The sequence below is a fragment of the Sapajus apella genome, unplaced genomic scaffold, assembly GCF_009761245.1.
Source record: "Sapajus apella isolate SASKATOON/1434 unplaced genomic scaffold, GSC_monkey_1.0 scaffold114, whole genome shotgun sequence".
Taxonomy (NCBI): domain Eukaryota; kingdom Metazoa; phylum Chordata; class Mammalia; order Primates; family Cebidae; genus Sapajus; species Sapajus apella.
In genome coordinates, this window is record NW_022437054.1 from 2,100,718 (window position 1) to 2,122,854 (window position 22,137).

General features: G+C 42.7%; 1 protein-coding gene across 2 annotated transcripts in view; it reads left to right on the top strand.

Annotated features, from left to right (window-relative positions):
- Positions 1-13,098, top strand: part of MIPEP (mitochondrial intermediate peptidase) — a 163,723-nt gene extending 150,625 nt beyond the window's left edge. For both annotated transcript variants that reach the window (XM_032260084.1, XM_032260085.1), the window contains exon 19: positions 12,837-13,098. In XM_032260084.1, the coding sequence (XP_032115975.1) occupies positions 12,837-12,934 (98 nt within the window). In that variant the 3' untranslated portion in view covers positions 12,935-13,098. The remainder of the gene's footprint in view (positions 1-12,836) is intronic.
- The last annotated feature ends 9,039 nt before the right edge of the window (positions 13,099-22,137 follow it).

Below are 22,137 nucleotides of genomic sequence, written 5' to 3' on the forward strand. Positions count from 1 at the left end.
GGCTGTACCTGCTGGCTCAACTTCTGTCTAACACAGGTTCAGAGCTTCACTTCAGTTCAACTCTAGAGGGGTAGAGACAGCCTCACATGTGAACACTGACAGATACTACTAACCCAGCCCAGGGAGCTGCAGAGTCTTTTTAGTTCAAAGGAAGAGAAGAATTTCACTTCCTCGCTGATAGTCTAATTTTCTCAAGAACTGATTGTAGACAGAGGGAATCCACCTTTAGCAAAGGGCGTGGTGGGTAACCACAGTCTTGTAGCAGAGAAAAACTTCAAAGTCAAGATGGTGAGCCATACATTTGCCCTAGGCTTGGGAGAGACAAATCTGGAATGAGGATTCTGATCTCATAAAATTCACTTAAGACTTTTCAAACTGCCAGGCTAGCCTTTGTAGCTACAGTTCTTAATAAGTCTAGGCTGAGTTTGGCACATATAATTATTTCAGCAGAAAAAATAGCCATTAAACTATCAACAATAAATTATTAGAACTGATAGTGGTACTGAGAATACTTAAACCTCCTTTTCACTCGCTCCCAAATCTATTTAGATAATCTGCCTTTTGGTACATCCAAGTTATTATGTCTAGTGGTGGAGGATGGCGTAGCTCAGACAGCTGTATATCTAAGCGAAGGGCAGGTTATAAAAAGATTTCTGATCTGTTTTTTAATTGTGGTAAAATATATGCCATACCATTTACCATTTTAATAGTTTTTAAATGTATAGTTCGAAGCCATTCACGATGTCCTACACTGACAATGCTGGCCAGCCACACCACTGTCCATTTTCAGAACTTCCCCATCACCCCAGTGAAGACTGTCTTATCACAGTTAGAAGTTGCAAGTAGAAAAATGGATTTATTTTAATTCCATCTTTTGTTTATTTCTTTCAGTAGATAAAACAGTTAAGAGCTGTTTGTAATAAAAAGCAGATGGCAAAAAGTAGAAAAAAGTAAGCAGTCATTGATGAGCTATATAAGTAACTTGTGATTAGTTTTATGATAGTTTTATGATATTTAATCATAGATCAATGTTTTGGAATTGAACTTGTGTAAAAATAGTAAGCCACCTCATCCTTCAACTCTTAGGAAGTAGGTTTTCATAAATATTTGGGTCTGATTGTTATTATAATGAGTTACTGAGCATTTCTGTGTGTTAAATGCTGTATCTTATTTAATCCTTATTAACAGTCTAGCAAAGTAGATGACATATTGCCAGTTTTACGAACTTCAAACATTATACTAAACTCCAATATTTCACTCTTACTCAGTTTGCTGCCAGCAGAAGTTAAGTGACTGGTCTGAGGTCGCTTAACCGGTTGGTTAACCCAGGGTAATCACTTACTAAACCCTTGCTGTAACCGTCACGATACATTGCCTCCTTTAGAGCCACCTAGAGTTTTATTAAGAAAAATAAGAAGCTATTTTTTTCTCTCAATTCTTTCTTGGCACCTTTTCAAAGGAAAACCGTTGTATAGTCAGAAGAGAAATAGCCTGAAATTTTAAATAAGATACCATGCAGACCAGATAATGTTCCATTCAGCCCCAAATTCACACCAGCACAGTGCCCCCGAGGCTGTTGGTGGAACTGCAGAATGGCTGCTCTGCTGACCCGCAGGGCCCCACCTGGCTGTAGTCCACTAGGGGGTCCTCAGAACATTTTCTGTTTTGGAGTCTGAGGCTCTTCTTGGTCCACCAGACTGTTTCCTAAGTGATACTTATAGGCCTTAACTAGAAACCTGATGGGGACTTAATTAATTAATTTATACTATGTCCAGCGCTGTGGCTGAAATGTAAGAATATGACTAGCTTTTGGCTTTTATTTTTTTAAAAACTTGGTTTTGTTTTGGTTCAGGTGTACATGTGCAGGTTTGTTACATAGATAAACTTGTGTCAGGGGGGCTTTTTGTACAAATTATTTTATCACCCAGATATTAAGCCTAGAACCCAGTAGCTATTTTTTCTGCTGCTCTCCCTCCTCCCAGCCTCCACACTCAAATAGGCCTCAGTGTGTGTTGTTCCTTTCTTTCTGTCCATGTGTTCTCATCACTTAGCTCCCACTTGTAAACAAGAACGTAGTGTTTGGTTTTCTATTCTTGCATTAGTTTGCTAAGGATAATGGCCTCCAACTCCATCCATGTTTCTGCAAAAGATGTGGTCTCTTTCTTTTTTATAGCTGCATAGTATTCCTTGTTGTATATATACCACATTTTCTTTATCCAAGCTGTCATTGATGGGCATTTAGGTTGATTCCATGTCTTTGCTGTCGGGAATAGTGCAGCAGTGAACGTTGATGTGCATATGTCTTCATGGCAGGATGATTTATATTCCTTTGGGTATATAACCAGTAAGGCGATTGCTAGGTCAGATGGTGCTTCTATTTTTAGCTCTTTAAGGAATCGCCACACTGCTTTCCACCATGGCGGAACCAATTTACAGTCCCACCAGCAGTGTATAAGCATTCCTTTTTCTCTACAACCTGCCAGCATCTGCTATTTTTTTGACTTTAGCAATAACCATTGTGACTGGTATAAAATGGTATCTCCTTGTGGTTTTGATTTTTGGCTTTGATTTTAAAGAACTGATGAGGTATTTGTCCTGAATGTCTTGGCCTTCAGGGCACTGGCCACTCCTGATTGGTATTAGGAATCCATCCACCTGGCCACACACACAGAGCACCCAGACCTCCCCTTTCCTGGGTACCCTTGGCCACCCAGTCCATGAAGTTTCCTTGCACCTTTGAAACCTAAAGCAACGATACTTCCTTTCCTGACTCCACAAGGGAAGAGCTGGTTTCAGGAGGACCCAAGCTATGGAGGCAGTCCCTCTCTGGGGCTTCCCCACACCTCCTGCCGCACCCTGGCAGGACTCAGCGGCAGTGAGACACTGTTCTGTCTTGGCCAGGAACAACCCCTGTTTTCCAGTGAACGTGGGGAGTAGAAATCAGGCATTAAAGCTTGCTTGTGTATCACCCAGACTTTATGAATCAGAGGAAAGAGAATTATTTAAATGAAAAAATAGGCACCATGGCTCACACCTGTAATTCCAGCACTTTGGGAGGCCGAGGCGGGCAAATCACGAGTTTACGAGATCGAGACCATCCTGACCAACATGGTGAAACCCCATCTCTGCTAAAAATACAAAAATTAGCTGGGCATGGTGGTACTCGCCTGTAGTCCTAGCTACTTGGGAGGCTGAGGCAGGAGAATCACTTGAACCCAGGAGGCAGAAGTTGCAATAAGCAGAGATCGCACCACTGTACTCCAGCCTGGTGACAAAGTGAGACAATGTCTTAAAAAATAAAACAGTTGCTTCAGGTACAAACCCTGGGTCTACAGAGGTGGTCAGTCTTTGATCAAATAAAAATATCAGCATTCCCTAGATATCGTTAAATTCTTTTTAATGACAGGTGAACTGATTTTTTTTCTTTAATCAACTGGGAATCTTCTTGAAAGAAATTGAACCAAGTCTGACTTATCAAAGTAGAAAAGGAATTTTTTTTGGAAGAATATGGAGGAGGCCCAGAAGCAGAGGAAGAAGTCAGGACAGGACTCCGGAAAAGCAGCTCCAGGGGGCTGGGCAGAGAACGAGCGTGTTCTTCAGAGGGCTTGTACCAGGATGGCTCGGCTTCAGCAATCCATAGACCTTTCTCCTTTCTGCTCAAGACTTAATCCTAAAAAAACGCATCTGGCCGCCCTCACTGGGTGAGCCAAGGGCAGGGAGAGCTTCCTCATTCATTGACCCACCACAGGGTCTCTGCCTGTGTGCTGTTAACGTTTTGGGACCAGATAAGTTATTTTTGTTGGGCCTGCCCTGTGTGTGGTAGGGCAGTTCACTCCCATAATGTGACAACCAAAAATGTCCTCAGACCTGCCAGATGTCCCCTGAGAGACAAAATCAACCTGTAAACCACTGCGCTAAAGTAAAATCATTCTCCTGACCAGAAGGGAAATGAATGCTAGGTGGCAAAAAGAAGCATTGTCCTACCCCATTGATACCTTGGTGCCATATGAACAGTTATGTATTTCCACGGCCTTCTCCCCAACTCATGAACTTCCTGAGAACAGAAACGATGTCTCACTCATACCCGTGTGCCTGCTGTCTCCAGTACACAGTGTTTGGCGCACAGATGCTTAGTAAAACATGACCTTTGTTGAGTGCATGAGCAGATGTTCCGTCTGAGCCCGTCAGGAGTGGTCGTGTTCCTGCTTGCTGCTGTGCACAGGGAGGTTGGCCTGCAGGCCAAGGCATTTATCTCCAAACCCTAATGGCGGGAGAGGTCCACGCCTGTGGGGAGTCAGACCTAAACCACTGCATCCACCTTTCTTCTAAAATCACCCGCTTTGGCAGAAATCATGGCCTCTCCACAGACGGCCAGTCCCCTGCTGATGTCTTCATGTTTTCCTTGAGAAGTGGCTCCGCCTGGGCTCCTGACTGAAACTAGGTTCTATTTCTCAGGTTCAGAACAGTCAGAATGAAAGAAGCTTCTTAGGTGTGTGTTTCTGAGCTTTTCTCATAAAAGAGTTAATAATTGGTCAACACTAGTTACTGTCCTCTAGAATGTTCCTCGTAATCAAAACATACCCTGCTTTTTAATTTTTTAAATAAAAGGACTACCCTAATCTCTAAAGGGCACCTGCCATCTGGGAGGCTTCTTGAGCAAGTGTAGACCCCCAGCTTCCACACAGCTCACGCTGACACCACGTCCCTTCCCCCGCTCCCCCAACAGATCCGCAGGCCATATCCATGCCAAACCTACTAGATCATTGTAGGTGCTTTTCCAGCTAGCTGGGGCTTCACTAACTTGGAAGTGTCCCAAACATAGTTTTACATGAAACAGTTGTTTTCTGTTTCACCTTAGAAATCTTTTTTACTTTAAGTAGAAAATTACATGCGTATACATCTTTCTTGCTCAGTATTTTTCAAGTTATAGTTTCCAGTTGAGAGAAATGACATCTCATTTTCAGGCTTATAGGTTTCCACAGGTCCATCCGAGCCATGGGTCTTAAAGGTGAGCATGCAGCAGAATCACCACTGAAGGCTTATTAAAACACAGGTCGCTGGGCCCATCCCCAGGTTCTGATTCAGCAGGGCTCAGATGGGGGATTAAGTATTCACATTTCTGACAGGTTCCGAGTTGACACACCAGTGATATCAGGCCACTTTGAGATCCACTGGATCATAGTTTTCAGAAGAAAGCCCTGGCCAGTCACAGAGGCGCATGCCTGTAATCCTGTGGGGCACTTTGGGAGGCGGAGGCAGGTGGGTCACTTGAGCTCAGGAGTTAGAGGCCAGCAGGGCAACAAGGCAAAACCCCATTTTTACAAAAAAAAAAAAAAAAAAAAAAAAAACTGTCTGGATGTGGTGGTGCATGCCTGTAGTTCCAGCTAAGGAAGGTGGCAGGGGTGGGAGGATCACCTGAGCCCAGGAAGTCAAGGCTTCAGTGAGCCGAGATCGTACCACTGCACTCCAGCCTGAGTGACAGAGTGGCACCCTGTCTCCAAAAAAAAAAAAAAAAAAAAAAAAAAATTAGAGTCTTAGTAATTTTATATATGTAATATATACAGGGTGTCTAATCTTTTGGTTTCCCTGGACCACATTGGAAGAAGAATAATCGTCTTGGGCCACACAGAAAATACACTAACACGAACAATAGCTGATAGGCTAAAAAAAAAAAAAAAGAAAAAGAAAAAAACTCACCCAAAAAAAAAATCTCATAATATTTTAAGAAAGTTTATGAATTTGTGTTGGGCTACATTCAGAGTCATCCTGGGCCACATGCAGCCCACATCCACGAGTTGGACAAGCTTGGTGTGTAACATCTTCCTAATAAATAACAAGTAATTTTTTTTTTGCCCTTTTAAAATTCATACTAGGTATTCAGACAGATAGAATAAATGGATAAATGAGTGGAAAAAACCATTACAAATATTTAATTAATAGTTTATTCATTCATTCTTTGACTTTCATTAAACTTGAATTATACTTAGCCATTGAGCAAACAGCCGTAGTTTCATTTTATTGGACACCCTTGCTTGGTGTCAAGCAATATATGAAATAAACTCAAATAGAAGATGTACCTATTCTTCTTCTTCCAAGCCTTAAAATAATTCTACTTTATAATTGCCTGGTAATCCTCTGTATTTATGAAATTAAATGATACACCAACCATATCACCCTAGGGGCTCAGGAAAGGGAGCCAGAACAAGATTCCACCTTTGCAAGGTTGGCTTGCAGGCATAATCTAACTGCCAACAAAATGCTCTCAATCATGTTTTCAAATAATTATATTAGTTGTACGTCTAAAAGGGCATTCAAAGGGTTAAACAGGTTAGGCCATGAGTATGCCGATTTTTAAACGAAGGTCTGGTTGGATTATGTGTTCATTATGTATTACAAAATAACAGGGTATGAACTTGCAGCTTTGTACACATTGAACTCATCCTGGAGCTGACAGAATTTTTTTCTTGGTGAAAGTGTAGAAATAGGCATAGTTTGGAGCCCCTTAAACCTGTAAGAGCTCTTGTTTGAAGGTGTTACTGCAGACACTTGGAGAGCACCCAGAAAACATCCCTAAGCACAGAACTCTTGGGTACTTTTTCTCTCGGTATCATGCCAAGACAGGAACTCCAGCAGCCACCAAGCATTGTGAGCGCTGTGCGCCCTGATGGGAGGAGGCTCTTGGTCGTGACTTGAGTGCCTGTCCTAGTCACCAGTGTCCCAGTCACACCTGGGTCAAGCCACCATTGGCACTGACCAGACTACAGCCCTGTGAGACAAAGCCAGTGATCTCCGCCCTCCTCTTCCAGCTAGATGGGCACAGTCATGACCGCATTTGAAGTGCTCCACAGAACAGAAGCTGTATAAATTGGGTACAAGTGCTCATGGGTGGCATCAGGAAACAATGAGACCTTTCTCTCAGGATTTTCCACATATGTAAGTTCTGGGACATCAAGGATGCTGATATTTAAATGTAGACCTTTTAAAAATATAATTGACAGAATTTCAGGGCATGAGGCAATATATCACAGTGCTTTAAGAGCATGGGCTCAGTAACCAGACTGCCAGGGTTCAAACAAACAAACCTATGAGCATGTGACTCTCTTGGCTTCAGTTTTCTTACTTGTGAAGATAGTTCTCTCATGGTGTGTTTTAAGGATCCCATGGACCAGTGCTCTTAGGACAGTGCCTGGAGCACAGTGAATGCTCTGTACATAGCCACCATGGTTCTGGGATTGGAGTGACTGGCATTCTCTCTGATGAGCCCCGTCTAGGCCAGCTGTCTGCAGGTCAGGTCCTCCTGCATGGGATCTTTCTCCTCACTTTCTTTCCAGCTGTATGTCTGCAGTCACTTGGAAGAAAAGGACTGGAAAGACACAGTTTGGAAACCCTGCCGCTTTAAGACTGAGCCTTGGAATCTTGTCGATATCATAATTTATTTTAGTCAGGCCTAGAATAATTACCCTAGGACTTCAGGGTTATGAAACACGTTAATTTGAGCAGAGCCATCAGAACAAAAATGTTCTGGCTTATACCATCTTTTCTTAGCCCATTTGCGTCTCAGGTAAAATGAGGAGAAAAATACATTAAATTCTCACTCTTTAACTACTCTTTGTATATTCTCTGTCCCTCTCCATAGGACAAATAGATGGAGATCTACCTGCTTCCTTTTGTGAGTTCATATATGCAGTGTGTGTCCTGGTGCAATTTTGTCTTTCTTATGTTGCTGCTGACACTTCCCTCTTTTTAGTTGAAAAGTTATTGCCTATTTGAAGCCTTTTGGCAAGATCCATTCATTCTCCCCCTAATTTAGGTGATTTCCACAGTGAAATGCGTTTGTTAACTCCACCCACCTGAGTTGGAGTTAACAGCTCCAAGCTGGTTCCCAGGGGTGCCTAGAAAACTAAGACTTGAAGGCAAAGGGAACATTTTTGTCAGCTTTGAAAAAGAAATCAAAGCTTTCTTGGAATTTTTTGACTATGTCCATCTATAAAAGCCGAAGCCAATTTTTCTTACTTGTAGAACTGCCTGAAACATTGGGTTTTTCTTTTAATTCTCTGTGTAGGGTTTAGTTCATGTTGACACTCGCAGAACATTTAAATCTAATTAGAGCAGGGCTAGCATAACAGTGCCCAGGATTCTTCCCCAGCAACTGTTCTCCATTATCCCTCCAGGCACAAGTCCTCATTTCCTCCCTTTTGAAACTTCATCTTCAGCAATCCCATTACATACAAATTCACCAAACCATTTAGCCCTAACCATATTTCTTTAGAAAAGCCCACAAGTTTATATATTTTTTTCTTGTGGCCGCAGTTGCCATTCTATGAGATACAGGGATTATTTAAGGTGGGAAATTGGAGAAGGACGTGTGCTAGTTGGGCTTGTCTACTGGGAAGGAGAGGGCAGGGTCATGTTTATATTGGCAGTCTGTTGAACCACTTCAAAGAACAGGATGGCCATACTTACCTGAATAGCTTGGCTCTGAATAAATGGCTTCCCCTTTGACAGTTCCAGTCATTTAGTTATAAACGACCAGGCATGTAATTATAGAAACGTTTCAAATACTAAAAGGAAGAAAATGGTGTGATAGACTAGCACATTTTATGGAAAGCCATGTCTTAATTAAATATTTTCTCCAAATGTTCTCTGTATCAGGAAACCTGGCACATAGGGAATGCATGAAACCTGATTTATCAGGTAGAGTCTACTCGAGTGGTAACCTGCATCTAGAAGGTACAGTGTCAACTCAGCTGCTCTAGCTGTCACCACGTACCCAGCGCTTCCGTCGTCCTGACAGCTGGGCCAGAGGCAAGGCCTGCATTCATGCATTAGATTATTTTACTGTAAAAAAGAACACTGTGTCTGGAACTGAATTGTGCAAATAGACATAGCAGTGACATTCTCTTCTAGTAACTGCCCATTATTCCTTTGTGTTTCCACACCGCCCTGCTCCTCCTGGATTCCAGCTCAGTCTGTCCTTCCTGTTCTGTGGGTCGCCGTGGTTCAGAGCCCTGGCTCCTCTCTTGTTCCTCTCCCAGAGTCTCTTCCAGCCTTACTCTACCCCGCCTGGTCAGCACACATTGTACATTTTCCCACATTTATGCCTTTCCTATATTGCCTCCTCCACGCAAAAGGCCCCATCTGTTAAGTTGCTGGCCAGTTCATCTCTTTCACAAACCTTCTGAATCTCTTCACTGGAATTCATCTTTCTCTTCTGTTCTCCCACACTGACCGCACTTTGTATGCTATTAGCATCTACAGTTTACTTTTTCTCAAGATTTTATGTTAAAATTTTTCAAATATTCAGAAAAATTGAATAGTACAATAAACACTCATATACTTGCCATTTAGTCAACATTTTCTTATATTTACGTCTCTTCATCTCTCTATCTGGCCTTGTATTTTTATGCATTTCAAAGTAGTAGACATCAGTACATCTTTTTTAATTGTACTTTAGGTTCTGGGGTACATGTGCAGATCATGCAGGATTGTTGCATAGGTGCACACACGGCAATGTGGTTTGCTGCCTTCATGTTCCCTTCACCTATATCTGGCATTTCTCCCCATGTTATCCCTCCCCAACCCCCCCACCTCCCGCTGTCCCTCCCCTAACCCCCTCCAACAGACCCCAGTGTGTGATGCTCCCTTTCCTGTGTCCACGTGTTCTCACTGTTCGACACCCGCCTATGAGTGAGAACATGTGGTGTTTGATTTTCTGTTCTTGTGTCAGTTTGCTGAGAATGATGGTTTCCAGATTCATCCATGTCCCTACAAAGAACATGAACTCATCGTTTTTTATGGCTGCATAGTCTTCCATGGTGTATATGTGCCACATTTTCCTTGTCCAGTCCATCATCAGTGGGCATTTGGGTTGGTTCCAGGTCTTTGCTATTGTAAACAGTGCCACAGTGAACAGACCTGTGCATGTGTCTTTATAATAGAACGATTTATAATTATTTGGGTATATACCCAGTAATGAGATTTCTGGGTCAAATGGAATTTCTATTTCTAGGTCCAGAGGAATCTTCCACAATAGTTGAACTAATTTACACTCCCACCAACAGTATAAAAGTGTTCCCATTTCTCCACATCCTCTCCAGATTTTTTAATGATCGCCATTCTAACTGGCGTGAGATGGTATCTCAATGTGGTTTTAATTTGCATTTCTCTAATGACCAGTGATGATGAGCATTTTTTCATATGTTTGTTGGCCTCACGTATGTCTTCTTTTGAAAAGCGTCTGTTCATATTCGCCTACTTTTGAATGGGCTTGTTTGTTTGTTTCTTGTAAATTTATTTTAGTTCTTTATAGATTCTGGATATCAGCCCTTTGTCAGATGGGTAGATTGCAAAAATTTGTTCACATTCTGTTGGTTGCCTGTTCACTCTAATGATTGTTTCTTTTGCTGTACAGAAGCTGTGGAGTTTAATTAGATCCCATTTGTCTATTTTGGCTTTTGTGCCAATGCTTTTGGTGTTTCAGTTGTGAAGTCCTTGCCTATGCCTATGTCCTGAATGATTTTGCCTAGGTTTTCATCCAGGGTTTTTATGTGTTAGGTCTTATGTTGGTGAACTTCATATAAATGAAATCAAACAGTTTGTACTGCTTCTCATAAGGCTTCTCTCACTCAGCATAATGTTTTTGAGATCCATTTGTGTTGTTACACGTATGAGTAATTTGTTCCTTTTTGTTGCCGAGTAATATTCCATTATATGAATGTGTTGTAGTGTGTATATTCATATCCCAGTATTAGAAACTTGGGTTGTTTCCAGCATAGGGTTGTGCAAGTTGTTTGTTGATATATGCTTTCATTTCTCTTGGATAAATACGTGGGAATGAAATTACTGGGTCCTAGGGTAGGTATATGTTTAGTTTTATAAGAAACTGTTAGACCTTTTACCAAAGTGGTTATATCGTTTTATCCTTTCATCACAAATGTAGGACAATTCAGGCTGCCCACAGCCTTGTCAACATTAGGTATTTTTAGCCTTTTTAATTTTAGCAATTCTGGCTGACCACGGTGGCTCGCGCCTGTAATCCCAGCACTTTGAGAGGCCAAGGAAAGAGGATTGTTTGAACCCAGAAGTTCAAGACTAGCCTGGGCAACATGGCAAGACCCCATCTCTACAAAAAGTTTAAAAACTAGCCGGGCATGGTGGCACACACCTGTGGTCCCAGCTACTCTCAAATGGAGGCTAGAGGATCACTTGTGCCTGGGAGGTCAAGGCTGCAGTGAGCCACGATCACACCGCTGCACTCCAGCCTGGACAACAGAGCAAGACCTTATCTTCAAAAAGAAAAAAAAATGGCTATTCTGGTGGATGTGTAATAGTATCTCATTGTGGGTATGGTTTTCGTTTCCCTAATGACTAATGATGTTGAATGTCTTCTCCGTGCCTATTGGTTGTGTTATTTATTCAGATACTTCTGTGAAAGGTCTGACCTTGTGAAGGTACAATCTTTTGTCTATTTGTAATTTTAAAAATTTTTACGATGAGTTGAAGGTGTTCTTTATGTATTCTGGGTACCAGTCTTATGTGAGATATGTTTTGTGAGTATTTTTTTCCTACTCTATCATTTGCCTACTCGTTGGCTTAATGGTTTCTTTTCAAGAGACATTTTTAATTTTGATGAAATCTAACATATTAATTTTTTTCTTTTTATGGTCATTGCTTTCTGTGTCCTAAGAAACTGTACCTACTTCAGAGTCAGAAAGATACTTCATGGGGTTTTTTAAGACAATAATTTTAGTGTTTACATTTAGGTCTGTTACCACCTCAAATTAATTTTTATGTATGGTATCCAGGAGGGGTCAAGGTTAGCTTCCCCCATATGGATATGCAATTCCGCCCAGCCCACCACCGTGAGTGTCCTTCTCACCCTCATGTTGTGACTGAGCCTACCCGCCCATATGCCCATGACCTGGCCTGATCCTTTCCACACAGTAGATGCTTCATACGTTAAGAGAACAATAGAGGATTCCTGCAATCTTTTAATGCCTTGATTTTGAAAACCGTTCTGTAGAATTCCTCTCCCAAAGTACATGTCGGCGTATAGAGCCTGTTCAACCCTTGAGTTAGCATTTCCTGCCAAGAATGTAGGTTGAAGCAATAAGGCTAAAAGCATAAATCTTTGCCTTTGGTTTCTTTCGAGTAAAGAAAGCACATGAATTCGCATTTTATTGAATTATTAACATATGCTAGGCATGCTGCTTCATTGATTCTGCTCCATCTTGTTTGATCCTCAGAGCAACCTTGTAGGAAACTTGGGTGCCAGAGATTTTAAGTGACTTCTGTGTTACACAGTAAGTTGCAAAGCTAGGAATTCTGTGGGACAGGAAAATCTGAAGGAAAGCCGATAACTTGATTCTGTTATAAGACTTCTAGAAAAGAATTAACATCTGATTGATTGTAAAGTATATAGAACTTGATAGCAAAACTTGATAGATAATTAAACTTATTAAATTCTGAATCATCCCAAAGATAACTAAAAAAAAAAATTCAGCCTTCTAATATCACTTTCTAAGTGTATGGTCATAAAAAAATTCAGTTTTCTAGTATCACTCTCTAAGTGTAGGTCATATATGCAAAAATAAAAGCCCTTAGAAAATATATTTAGGCCTGAATCTCTAAGCTAAGGATTAATTTGATAGTAAAAATGAATCAAAATTATAAATAGCTCCAGGGCCCACACACTGCCTATGACTTTATAAGATATTCTTACAATCAGATTATAGAGTCAGAGTCTTATTTCAGAAAGCCAGTGGATTTGAATTTATGTCTTTGTGCTTCCTGTTACCTCCTGGTGAATGCAGTGCTGACCTTTCCTTTGTTTGCAGGTATGCTTCAGAAGTGTCCTTCTGTTGATGACTTCGTCAGTGCCCTCATTTCTGACTTGGATCTGGACTTCGAAACTTTTCTCATGGATTCTGAGTAACAGAAATACTCTAAACCTCTTAAATCAAGGTCATGTAAATAATGACTTTATTATAAATGCTACAGTGGTGAGTGCTTATTTCTGATTTCAGTGTTCACTTCTGTAATAACTTCTGAAAAACTTTAAAGTGATAGAACTTGGAATAAATCATTTGTTTTAATTATGCTGGCGTTTCACCCATTTGGCAAATGTTTGAGCACATGGAAATCTCTGAGCTGGTAATGACACTTCTACGTGGCATTGTTAAATGGAGGGTATGGGCATTTCCTTAGTATAACCACTGTTCTGTTGAACTTTTTCTGCTTTCCTTGGATCTCTAATTGGTTTAATTAAATATTTAATTAAAAGCAAAAGTATTTGTTTAAGACACAGTTTGAAGCAATCTTCAGAAAGGTTACACATATAGTTCTTTTAGGAATGATGACCGTTTCTTAAGAACTCTATTTAAAGGAGGCTTAGAAAATGCACTTTAAATAGTCAGATACAAGCAACCAGCAAAGCAAGTGTGGTCTCCAAAATACATGTAATTATTCTGCACTGTTTTTTCCTGAATGTTTAGGCAGATAGACTCAGAACACTCTTGACTTGGCAATGAAGGTAGAATGAGTAAGTACAGGTACAATTAATGAGTAACGTGCCAGTGTCAAGCAAATGGGGAATCAGGAAATGAAGGTTCAGACCATGCCTGTTTTCATCTGGAACTCATTTGCTTTACACTATTGCATACCCTGTTGTATTTTGGTTTGTTAATATCAGTAAATAAATTATTTAATGGGTTTTTCCCACTGTTAAAGTTAATACTTACAGATTTCCAGTTTAAAAAGGCATCTGCTAACAAACTCTTCCTGCTTCCCACCAAATGACCAGTGATGAAATGAAAGATTCAAAATACCCAAAACTAGGACACACAAAAACCTATTCGCAGAATCTGGAGGAATTTCTTCATGCTCAGAAACAGATGAGACTGAGTAGAGAAACGCCATCAGTGACCTGCCTGTGCCAGGTGCACCTGGATGCAACGGGAATCAACCCTTCATGCTTTCCCACCTCCTGCTCACCCTTAGAAATCCAAATCAGCACTGACCACAAAGCAGAGTAGCCGGCACCCCCTGAATAGGGCTCCGCGTTTGACCGAGTGCTGCAGTGGGTCCCTCCCCCTGCTGCTGCCCATCGGAGCTTCTCTATACAGCAGCTCTTGAAAACTGCAGCTCACACAGCCTTGGGCATGGAGTCGAGCAAGCCTGGCAGTGGCGTCTCCTCTATACCCAAAGCAGAGCTGAGGAAGGGAGACAGCGTTCAAGGAAGGGCTCTGGTCCAGTGTGCGGGGAGGAATCTCGCTGTTGATCTATGTCTCACCCTATTAATTCACAGCATCCAAGCTAACTGAAGAAGAGATCTTATCCTGACAAACTGGCATTACACAGATGCCAGCTCATTCTAGGAAACAGAGTTGGAGAAGTGGACATCAACCTGCTAGTCAGTTACAGGTAAATCTGAAAAGTGCTTTCATCAGCACCCAGGTGCACCAACAGTGACAAAACCCCTGCATCTTTATCAGGCCTTTTTTGGAGGGGTAAGGAACCAAAAAAAGAAGTCTGTGTGGAGCCTTTTTACAAGCATTCTTCAGAAAAGGGAAAGGAAGACATCACCTAGAAGATGCTGGAAAATCAGAACTTTGAAAATTACTTTGTTTGAGATAGAGTCTCACTCTGTCACCCAGGCTGGAGTGGAATGGCATCATCTCAGCTCACTGTAACCTCCACCTCCCAGGTTCAAGGGATTCTTGTGCCTCAGCCACCCTGGTAGCTGAGATTACAGGTGTGCACCACCATACCCAGCAAATTTTAGTATTTTTAATAGAGATAGGATTTCACCATATTGGCCAAGCTGGTGTCAAACTCCTGACCTCAAATGAGCCACCCGCCTTGGCCTCCCAAAGTGCTGGGATTACAGGGTGAGCCACTGTGCCCGGCCAAAATTATTTTTTTAAAGGAGCAAATTTCTCCTTGTGTATTGCAGCAAACCTCTCTGTCTCTCTCTCTCTCTCTCTCTCTCTGGTATTCTTTTTTTTTTTCTGGAGACAGAGTCTTGCTCTGTTGCCCAGGCTGGAGTGCAGCGACTTGATCTCAGCTCACTGCAACCTCTGCCCCCCAGGTTCAAGCAAGTTTCCTCCCTCAGCCTCTCAAGTAGCTAGGATTACAGGTGCCCACCACCATGTCAGGCTAATTTTTGCATTTTTAGTGAGATGGGGTTTCACTATGTTGTCAAGGCTGGTAAACTCCTGACCACAAGTAACCCATCCGCCTTGGCCTCCTAAAGTGCTGGGATTACAGGTGTGAGCCACTGTGCCTGGCCTTCTCTAGAATTCTTAAAGAGATTTGAGAAAACATGGTATCTATGAAGTTGAAAACCGTAAAGAACAAGCAGAACTAAAAAGATAATAGCACAAGTTAAAAAGGAAGATGGGTAAAATAAAGAAATGCAGAGAAATGATAACCACAGTACAATAATTTAAAACATTGTCAGAATCAGAAAAGAAGAAATTTGTCAAGGAAAAACCTGAGAAACAGTTCTCAGAATACAGGTTAAAGGGGAGTAATGAGAGCAGATAGTAAGACGGCAGAGTAGAGGTCCACACCCTCTGAATTCTAGAATTCCTCAGATGACGCCAGGGCATGTGCAGCAAAAGCAATAACCAGAAATAAATTCTGGTGTACTGTTGTATTCCCCGGAGTGCCAACCAGTGCTTCAGCCAGGGCCTAGCATTTAGTAGGGGCACTAGTGAATGAATGCTAATCACTGATTTCAAGAAACCCTTGTTAAGCTGAACAAATGACTGTGCAATTCAAAAGAGAATCCCTGATGGTGGCACACAGTGTAAATGTCCTCGGTGCCACTGAGCTATACACTTTCAAATGGTTCTGCTTTGTGGTAAATTTTATATTGCATATATTTTAACCATCATTTTTTAAAAAAGCAAACAAAAGAGAGAATCCTGACTTCCAGATTAAAATATAATCAAAAGAGACCCTAATCTAGACATATTCTGCTTTCTTGGGAGTTTAAATGAAATATAATTAAAATCACTAGGCCAGGTGTGGTGGCTCACGCCTGTAATCCCAGCACTTTGGGAGGCCGAGGCAGGCAGATCACAAGGTCAGGAGTTTGAGACGAGCCTGGCCAACATGGTGAAACCCTGTCTCTACTAAAAATACAAAAGTTAGCCGGGTGTGGTGGCACGCGCCTGTAATCCCAGCTACTCAGGAGGTTAAGGCAGCAGCATCACTTATACCCAGGAGGCAGAGGTTACAGTGAGCTGAGATCGTGCCATTGCACTCCAGCCTGGGTGACAGAGCAGGATCCTGTCTTTAAAAATAAGAAAAATTACAGGCCAGCATATCCCAAATTGGGCTTTGCAGAACACTTCTCAGGAATGGTTAGTTGGTATTCCAGGAACTCAGAAGGGTCCTGTTATTAAATATATTTGGGGATTACTCGGATGTTTTGAAGGTTCACTGTGCACATGAGCAACGCTTCAGTCATAAACCAGATTTGACATTGCATACATGAGCTAGTATTTCCCAGACAGGTTTGGTTATGGCCCACACTCTTTGTGGAGTACCTATGGATATTTTTCAGAACACTGGGAAATAACTAAAAATATTCAGCTGGAAATAACAGGCACACCTATAAAGGAGCAAGAATTACAGTGACCAAAATGCAAGTGTTCATCACTATTAAAAGCCAACTGAAAAAAGTTTTGAGAGATGAAGGCTGAGATATAAAATGACATTCTCAGATATATGAGGGCTCAGGAAACATCTCAGCTTTGTACTCATCTTTAAAAATTGATAAAAGCATATGTAATTCTGACCAAGAGTCAGAGCAAATGAAACCTCCAAGGGACACCACAAAATCATGAATTCTTCACAATAACAGCTGGATAAATCATAATAGCAAATTATTTTATGAATGTTTTCCCTTATGATGGTAATAAATCCATAAGCCACAGCCCCCTTGGGAAAATTCTCTTCTGTAGTTATAATTTACCACCAGCTTCCAAAAAATCTAATTTAAAGTTTTTATGGATGTGTAAACATTGAAAATAATCTGTGAAAGAACTGGTGGATAATGAATAAAATGTTAGTGTGTAGGTGTTGAGATTTGGGCCTTTTCTCATCTCCTGTACTCAAGGTTTAGCCAGATTTAGTAAAAGTGACTGAGGTGAAATGTGAACAGTTGAGCTTGACATTTACTTAGCATTTTCCAGCTTCCAGGGGCCGGTCTGGTAGCTGTCTCATGTGAAGCACATGAACCTGGGAGGTAGCAGTCAGTGATAACTGCGGTACTAGGGAGGCAGACAGCCCAGCCTGGGACTTGCCCAGCATCCTCGAGCTGTCACTGTGCTGACGGGGCTAGAGCCACCTCCCTTGGCTCCTTGTCCACCGCCCTTTGTACCTCATGCAGGTCCCCAGAAGACCTCGCTCCTGCCCTGCAGGCTCCTACGCATTCCTTACACACTACAGTAGTGTTGCATGGCCACGTGACACACACAGGCCTTTTCTAGTTCACCAGTTTTCTGCAAGGGTGCTGGTTAGGCAGTGTCTCCAGGAGGAGCAAGTCTGAAACCAAATCTAGGAGACTTGTCAAAAACGAGCCAGGCGCAGGGCTGGTGGGCCATCAGGGACTACCCTTCGGGTTGATATTTTGCTTCATCTGCATCTTTTGAGTAAGATCTGGCAGTATGAGCTGTTCTCCAGGTACATTTCCCTAGCTCAGGTACAAAAACATCCTGAAGGACTTTGTCAGGTGCCTTGCTGAAATCCAGATGCATTTGGCACTTCCTTGGTCTGAGGTTAATTGCACACTCACAGGCACTGGGCTCGTGCCTTCAAGTATTTTATCCTCAATTAGTGGTGAGTGAAAGATACCCACTAGAGGAGCACTTTGGAGAGATCATGTAAAAGCCAAGTCTTGAGTACATGCAGTAATGGAGTAGATGTGTGTGGTGTGTCTTCATTCCTGCAAGGGTGCTGGTTAGGGAGTGTTTCAGGAACAAGTCTGAAGCCGATCTTGAAATAAATGGTAGGTGTGAACTGGAAAACTAATTCAAAAGAGAGCTCATGATATCAGTGTGGTTAATTCACCTGGCAATGTGGGAGGCTCTAACTTGCCCATATTTGAAACAAGAATTCAGCTTTTTGTAGTACAAAATAACAAAGGATTCGGAAACTTTATAAAGGTGTCTAATATATAAAAGACTCAGGAAACATACATATATCAACTGCATAAATGTAAAATGCATGTGACCCAAGAAGGCCCCAAAGTGGCAGACAACATTGTACCCATTTTCCCTTCCAAAACGTAAGTGGCTAGCATGCTGCTTTCAAGGCTGCCACACAAGGTGTCAGCTGCTGTCCTTAGAGCCTTTGCCCTGAGTTCCATGTGTTTGTCAAGCTGTCTGCATTACCTGTAGGTCTTAAAGACGCTTCAAATTTGACCTCCAACATCAGATTCCTCTTTTATGCCAAATACTCCCCCTGAGTCACCGTTTTCATGAGTGGCATGTAGGCTTCCAGCTGCTCAAGTAGAAACTTCTAAAGGGGTGAGTCCCTCCTCGTCCCTGCACTTGGCGTTTTTCTTCCCTTTGCACTTAACCTGTGCATTACGTATCTGTCATACTCATAGTTTTCTTTTTGCCAGCTCAATTGCAGATATGTGTTAGAAAATCAGCATAGAGTGATCTGGGCGTGATTTCATCGGGGTCCGAGGGAGTGAAGGAGGAGCCATCCCAGGAAATAGCGTGTGACCAGGCCAGGACCACAGTAGGTATCAAATGTTTGGAGCCCAGTTCTGGAAGGTTTCAACAATTCCATCATACATAGTTTTCAATAAAAATAATAGGGAACTATGAAAATATTTCTCTTTGCTCCTATCACTGCTTTGAGAAGAACCCATGCCATGGTTAATTCTGTGTGTCAGCATGACTGGCCGCAGGGCGCCAGGATGAAACATTCTGGGCGTGTCTGGAGAGTGTTTTGGGATGAGACTCGTACTTGTCTCAGCAGACTCAGCAAAGCAGATGGCCCTCCCCAGTGGCGGGGAAGCTCATCCAGTCTGTTGAAGCCCTGAATGGAACAAAAGGCGCAGGAAGGAGGAATTTGCCTGTTTGCTTCCTGCCTGCCTGCTGAGCTGCGACATCCGTCTTCTCCTGCCTTCCAGCTGGAATCTACACCATTGTCTTTCCCCGTTCTTGGGCCTTCCGACTTGGACTGCAGCCACACCCCCAGCTTCCCGGGTCTCCAGCTCGCAGATGGCACACCACAGGACTGCTCAGCCTCCTTTATCACATGGCCCAGTTCTTCATAATCTCCAAAACGTACATCCAACTAGTTCTGCTTCCCTGGAGAACATGGACTCAATATCCATGAAGAAATGTGAAGCGTTTTTGTAATTTACATAGAAGAATGAATCGAACACCAAGAAAACCAAGACCAAACCAGACTCCACAAAGGAATTCTAAGCGCAGCTGTACATCTCCATGAGCACGTGTGTGCACACACCTTTGACTCGTTTCTGCTGATTTCTGTTCCAGTGCATTTTGTATCAATAGTTGGGAGGAAAAACATCACACACTAGGAGGAAGCTCTTTTGGCAGGGCCCAGATCTGTGACTCGATACAAGCCCAGTGTTAATTTATCCAGACCCAGTAGGAGTAGGGAAGCCTCAAAGGAGGCAAACATTATGACATTTAGAGGAAATTTTTTATGGCTTTTTACACTGACTCAGCATCAAGTGCAAAGTTATTTTTGCTCTTTGTTGCCAGTCATGGGAGAAGGGGCTTTTAGCTAGGAACTTGGAGCAGGGAGCCTGTAGGAAACAGCTTCACTTAGGAAGGCTCAGACCCTGTAGAATCCCCCTCGCTGTGCTTTGAGGCCAAGCTGTTCTGATGATCTCAACTTTGAGATTTTTTTAACTCTTAAAACTACTTCAAAGTTGATTTATTAAAATTTATTCAGTTTACTAAAAGGGCCAAATCATGTTTCTGTTTGTTAAGATACTGCTCTTAAAATTCACTTATTAGTAATTGCTATGCATATCTAGTAGAAGGATTTACTTTTGCCAACAAAACAAAACAGAGGGATGGTGGAGTAGAAGGCCTAGTTGTTCTGGCTGTGGGCCAGCAGGAGAAATCCCAAGGGGACGAGAAGGGGACCCAACACCATAGCATGTTGGGGACAAGCTGCGACAGCCACAGAGGCCACAATGGTGGGCTGAACCTGAGGCCTTTCCAGCAAAGTTATCCTAAGGTAAAGAAATTGAGCTTACCAGGAACAAAGTATGGAATAAGCACTTAGCCCCAGTCCAAAGGGCTGCTACCGCGTGGAGGACCGGGCCGGCATTGTGATGAGTGCCCTAGAGCTCTCTCTTAAACTCACTTCTTCCCCGGGACAATTGCTGTTTTCAGAGTGCACAGATATACATACATTAGATGTTTTAACCATTTGTTATGGTTGGGGGAAAAGCACGTGGACTGGGAGCAGGGATCAGAAATGCGCACAGAGCAGGGATTGCTGGGGGAGATCAAAGACAAGCAGTGTCCATAGCTCTGTGCAGCACAGTGTGTTTCTAATCATGCCCTCATTGTTGGCAGATTGTGTGTGAAATAAGCCAGTCCCATACCACAGATGGCTCTTTATTGGCAAGCTTATGGCTCACTGTGTGTTCTCAAAGTCCTTTACAGGTTGGAAATTGGGGGGGGAAAAAGCCAGAACAACATGTGATAGATAATACAATTGGTTGTATACTTCCAGACAGATGAGTGACGAATGTGATGGAACATTGCATGGAGCACATCTTGAGGAAGAGAGGGAAATACTCTTGTCATTTTTGGCCAGCAGTTATTTGGTTTCATCATCAAACGTCATGCCAGAATATTTAGCAAGCCTTCTTAGCTCTTGAGAAGTCAAAGGCCAGAGGAATTTATTCCTGACAATTTTAATTGGACCCGTATGTGGGAGAAGCAGCTACCCAGCTGGGGCGGGGGAGCACAGCTGTCACTAGTGGATATGCAGTGGCAGAGCTCCTGGGAACCACCTAGAGGAATACACAGGCACATGTGTGACACCAAGCGTGCCACCTGTAGTACTCACGTTTGTCTTGTTTGTGCCTCTCCGTGTGTAGATTCTCAGTACACTGTGTATTTGGTCAGAGGTTGCATCAATTGCTGCACATTTACTGAGTGCTTTGCTGGATGCTACAGACCCAAAGATAAATAAAACACGAATCCTGCCCTTGCACTCCTAACCATGTAATCAGCAGGTGCTGAGGAATCAGTGGAGTGTCAGAGTGATGCCGCCAAGTAGACAAGGATTTTAAGAGGAAGCAAGACCTCAGGAACATCTTGAGGTAAATGATGAGAGAGAATTAGAAAAGCAACTGAAAACGGGCTCCATGCAGTGTCTGAAGGATCTGCCTGCCTCCACTTTGAAGGAAGTCCATTTCTACAAGATCAGCTACCCAGGGATTCCAAAATGGAACAAGGATTATCGGACATCTCTACAAACCTATAGACTGTGCCACAGCGAAAGTGAACCAGCAAAACCTGTAGACTGGGTGATGGTGCCACACCACTGTAGGTTCATGGCCCATAAGCAGCCTGCCGCTCTGGCAGATGCCGATATGGCAGAGACGGCAGGGAGGGGTGTACACGAAGTCTCTGTTTCTTCCCTTCCATTTCGCTGATAACCTAAAACTGTTCTAAAAAATGAGTGGATAACGTATGTCTTAAGGAATTCCTTTGCAAGTTGCACATTACAGCACTTCCGTTCTATGCTGTGGAAGGGGAGGGAGGTCCTGGAGAAAGAGAGAGCCCAGAGGAGTGACAGAAACACCAGGTCTGAGTGGTCTCAGTGTCCCCAGCCCCCACAGCATCTGATACAGTTTGGCTGTGTGTCCCCACCCAAATCTCAGGTCGAATTGTAATCCACACGTGTCGGGGGAGACCTGGTGGGAGGGATTGGGTTATAGGGGGGATTTTCCCCATTTTGTTCCATGACAGTGAGTTCTCATCAGATCCGATGGTTTAAAGGTGTGTGGCAGGCTGGGTGTGGTGGCTCACGCCTATAATCCCAGAACTTTGGGAGGTCAAGGTGGGCAGATTGCTTGAGCCCAGAAGTTTGAGACCAGCCTAGGCAACACAG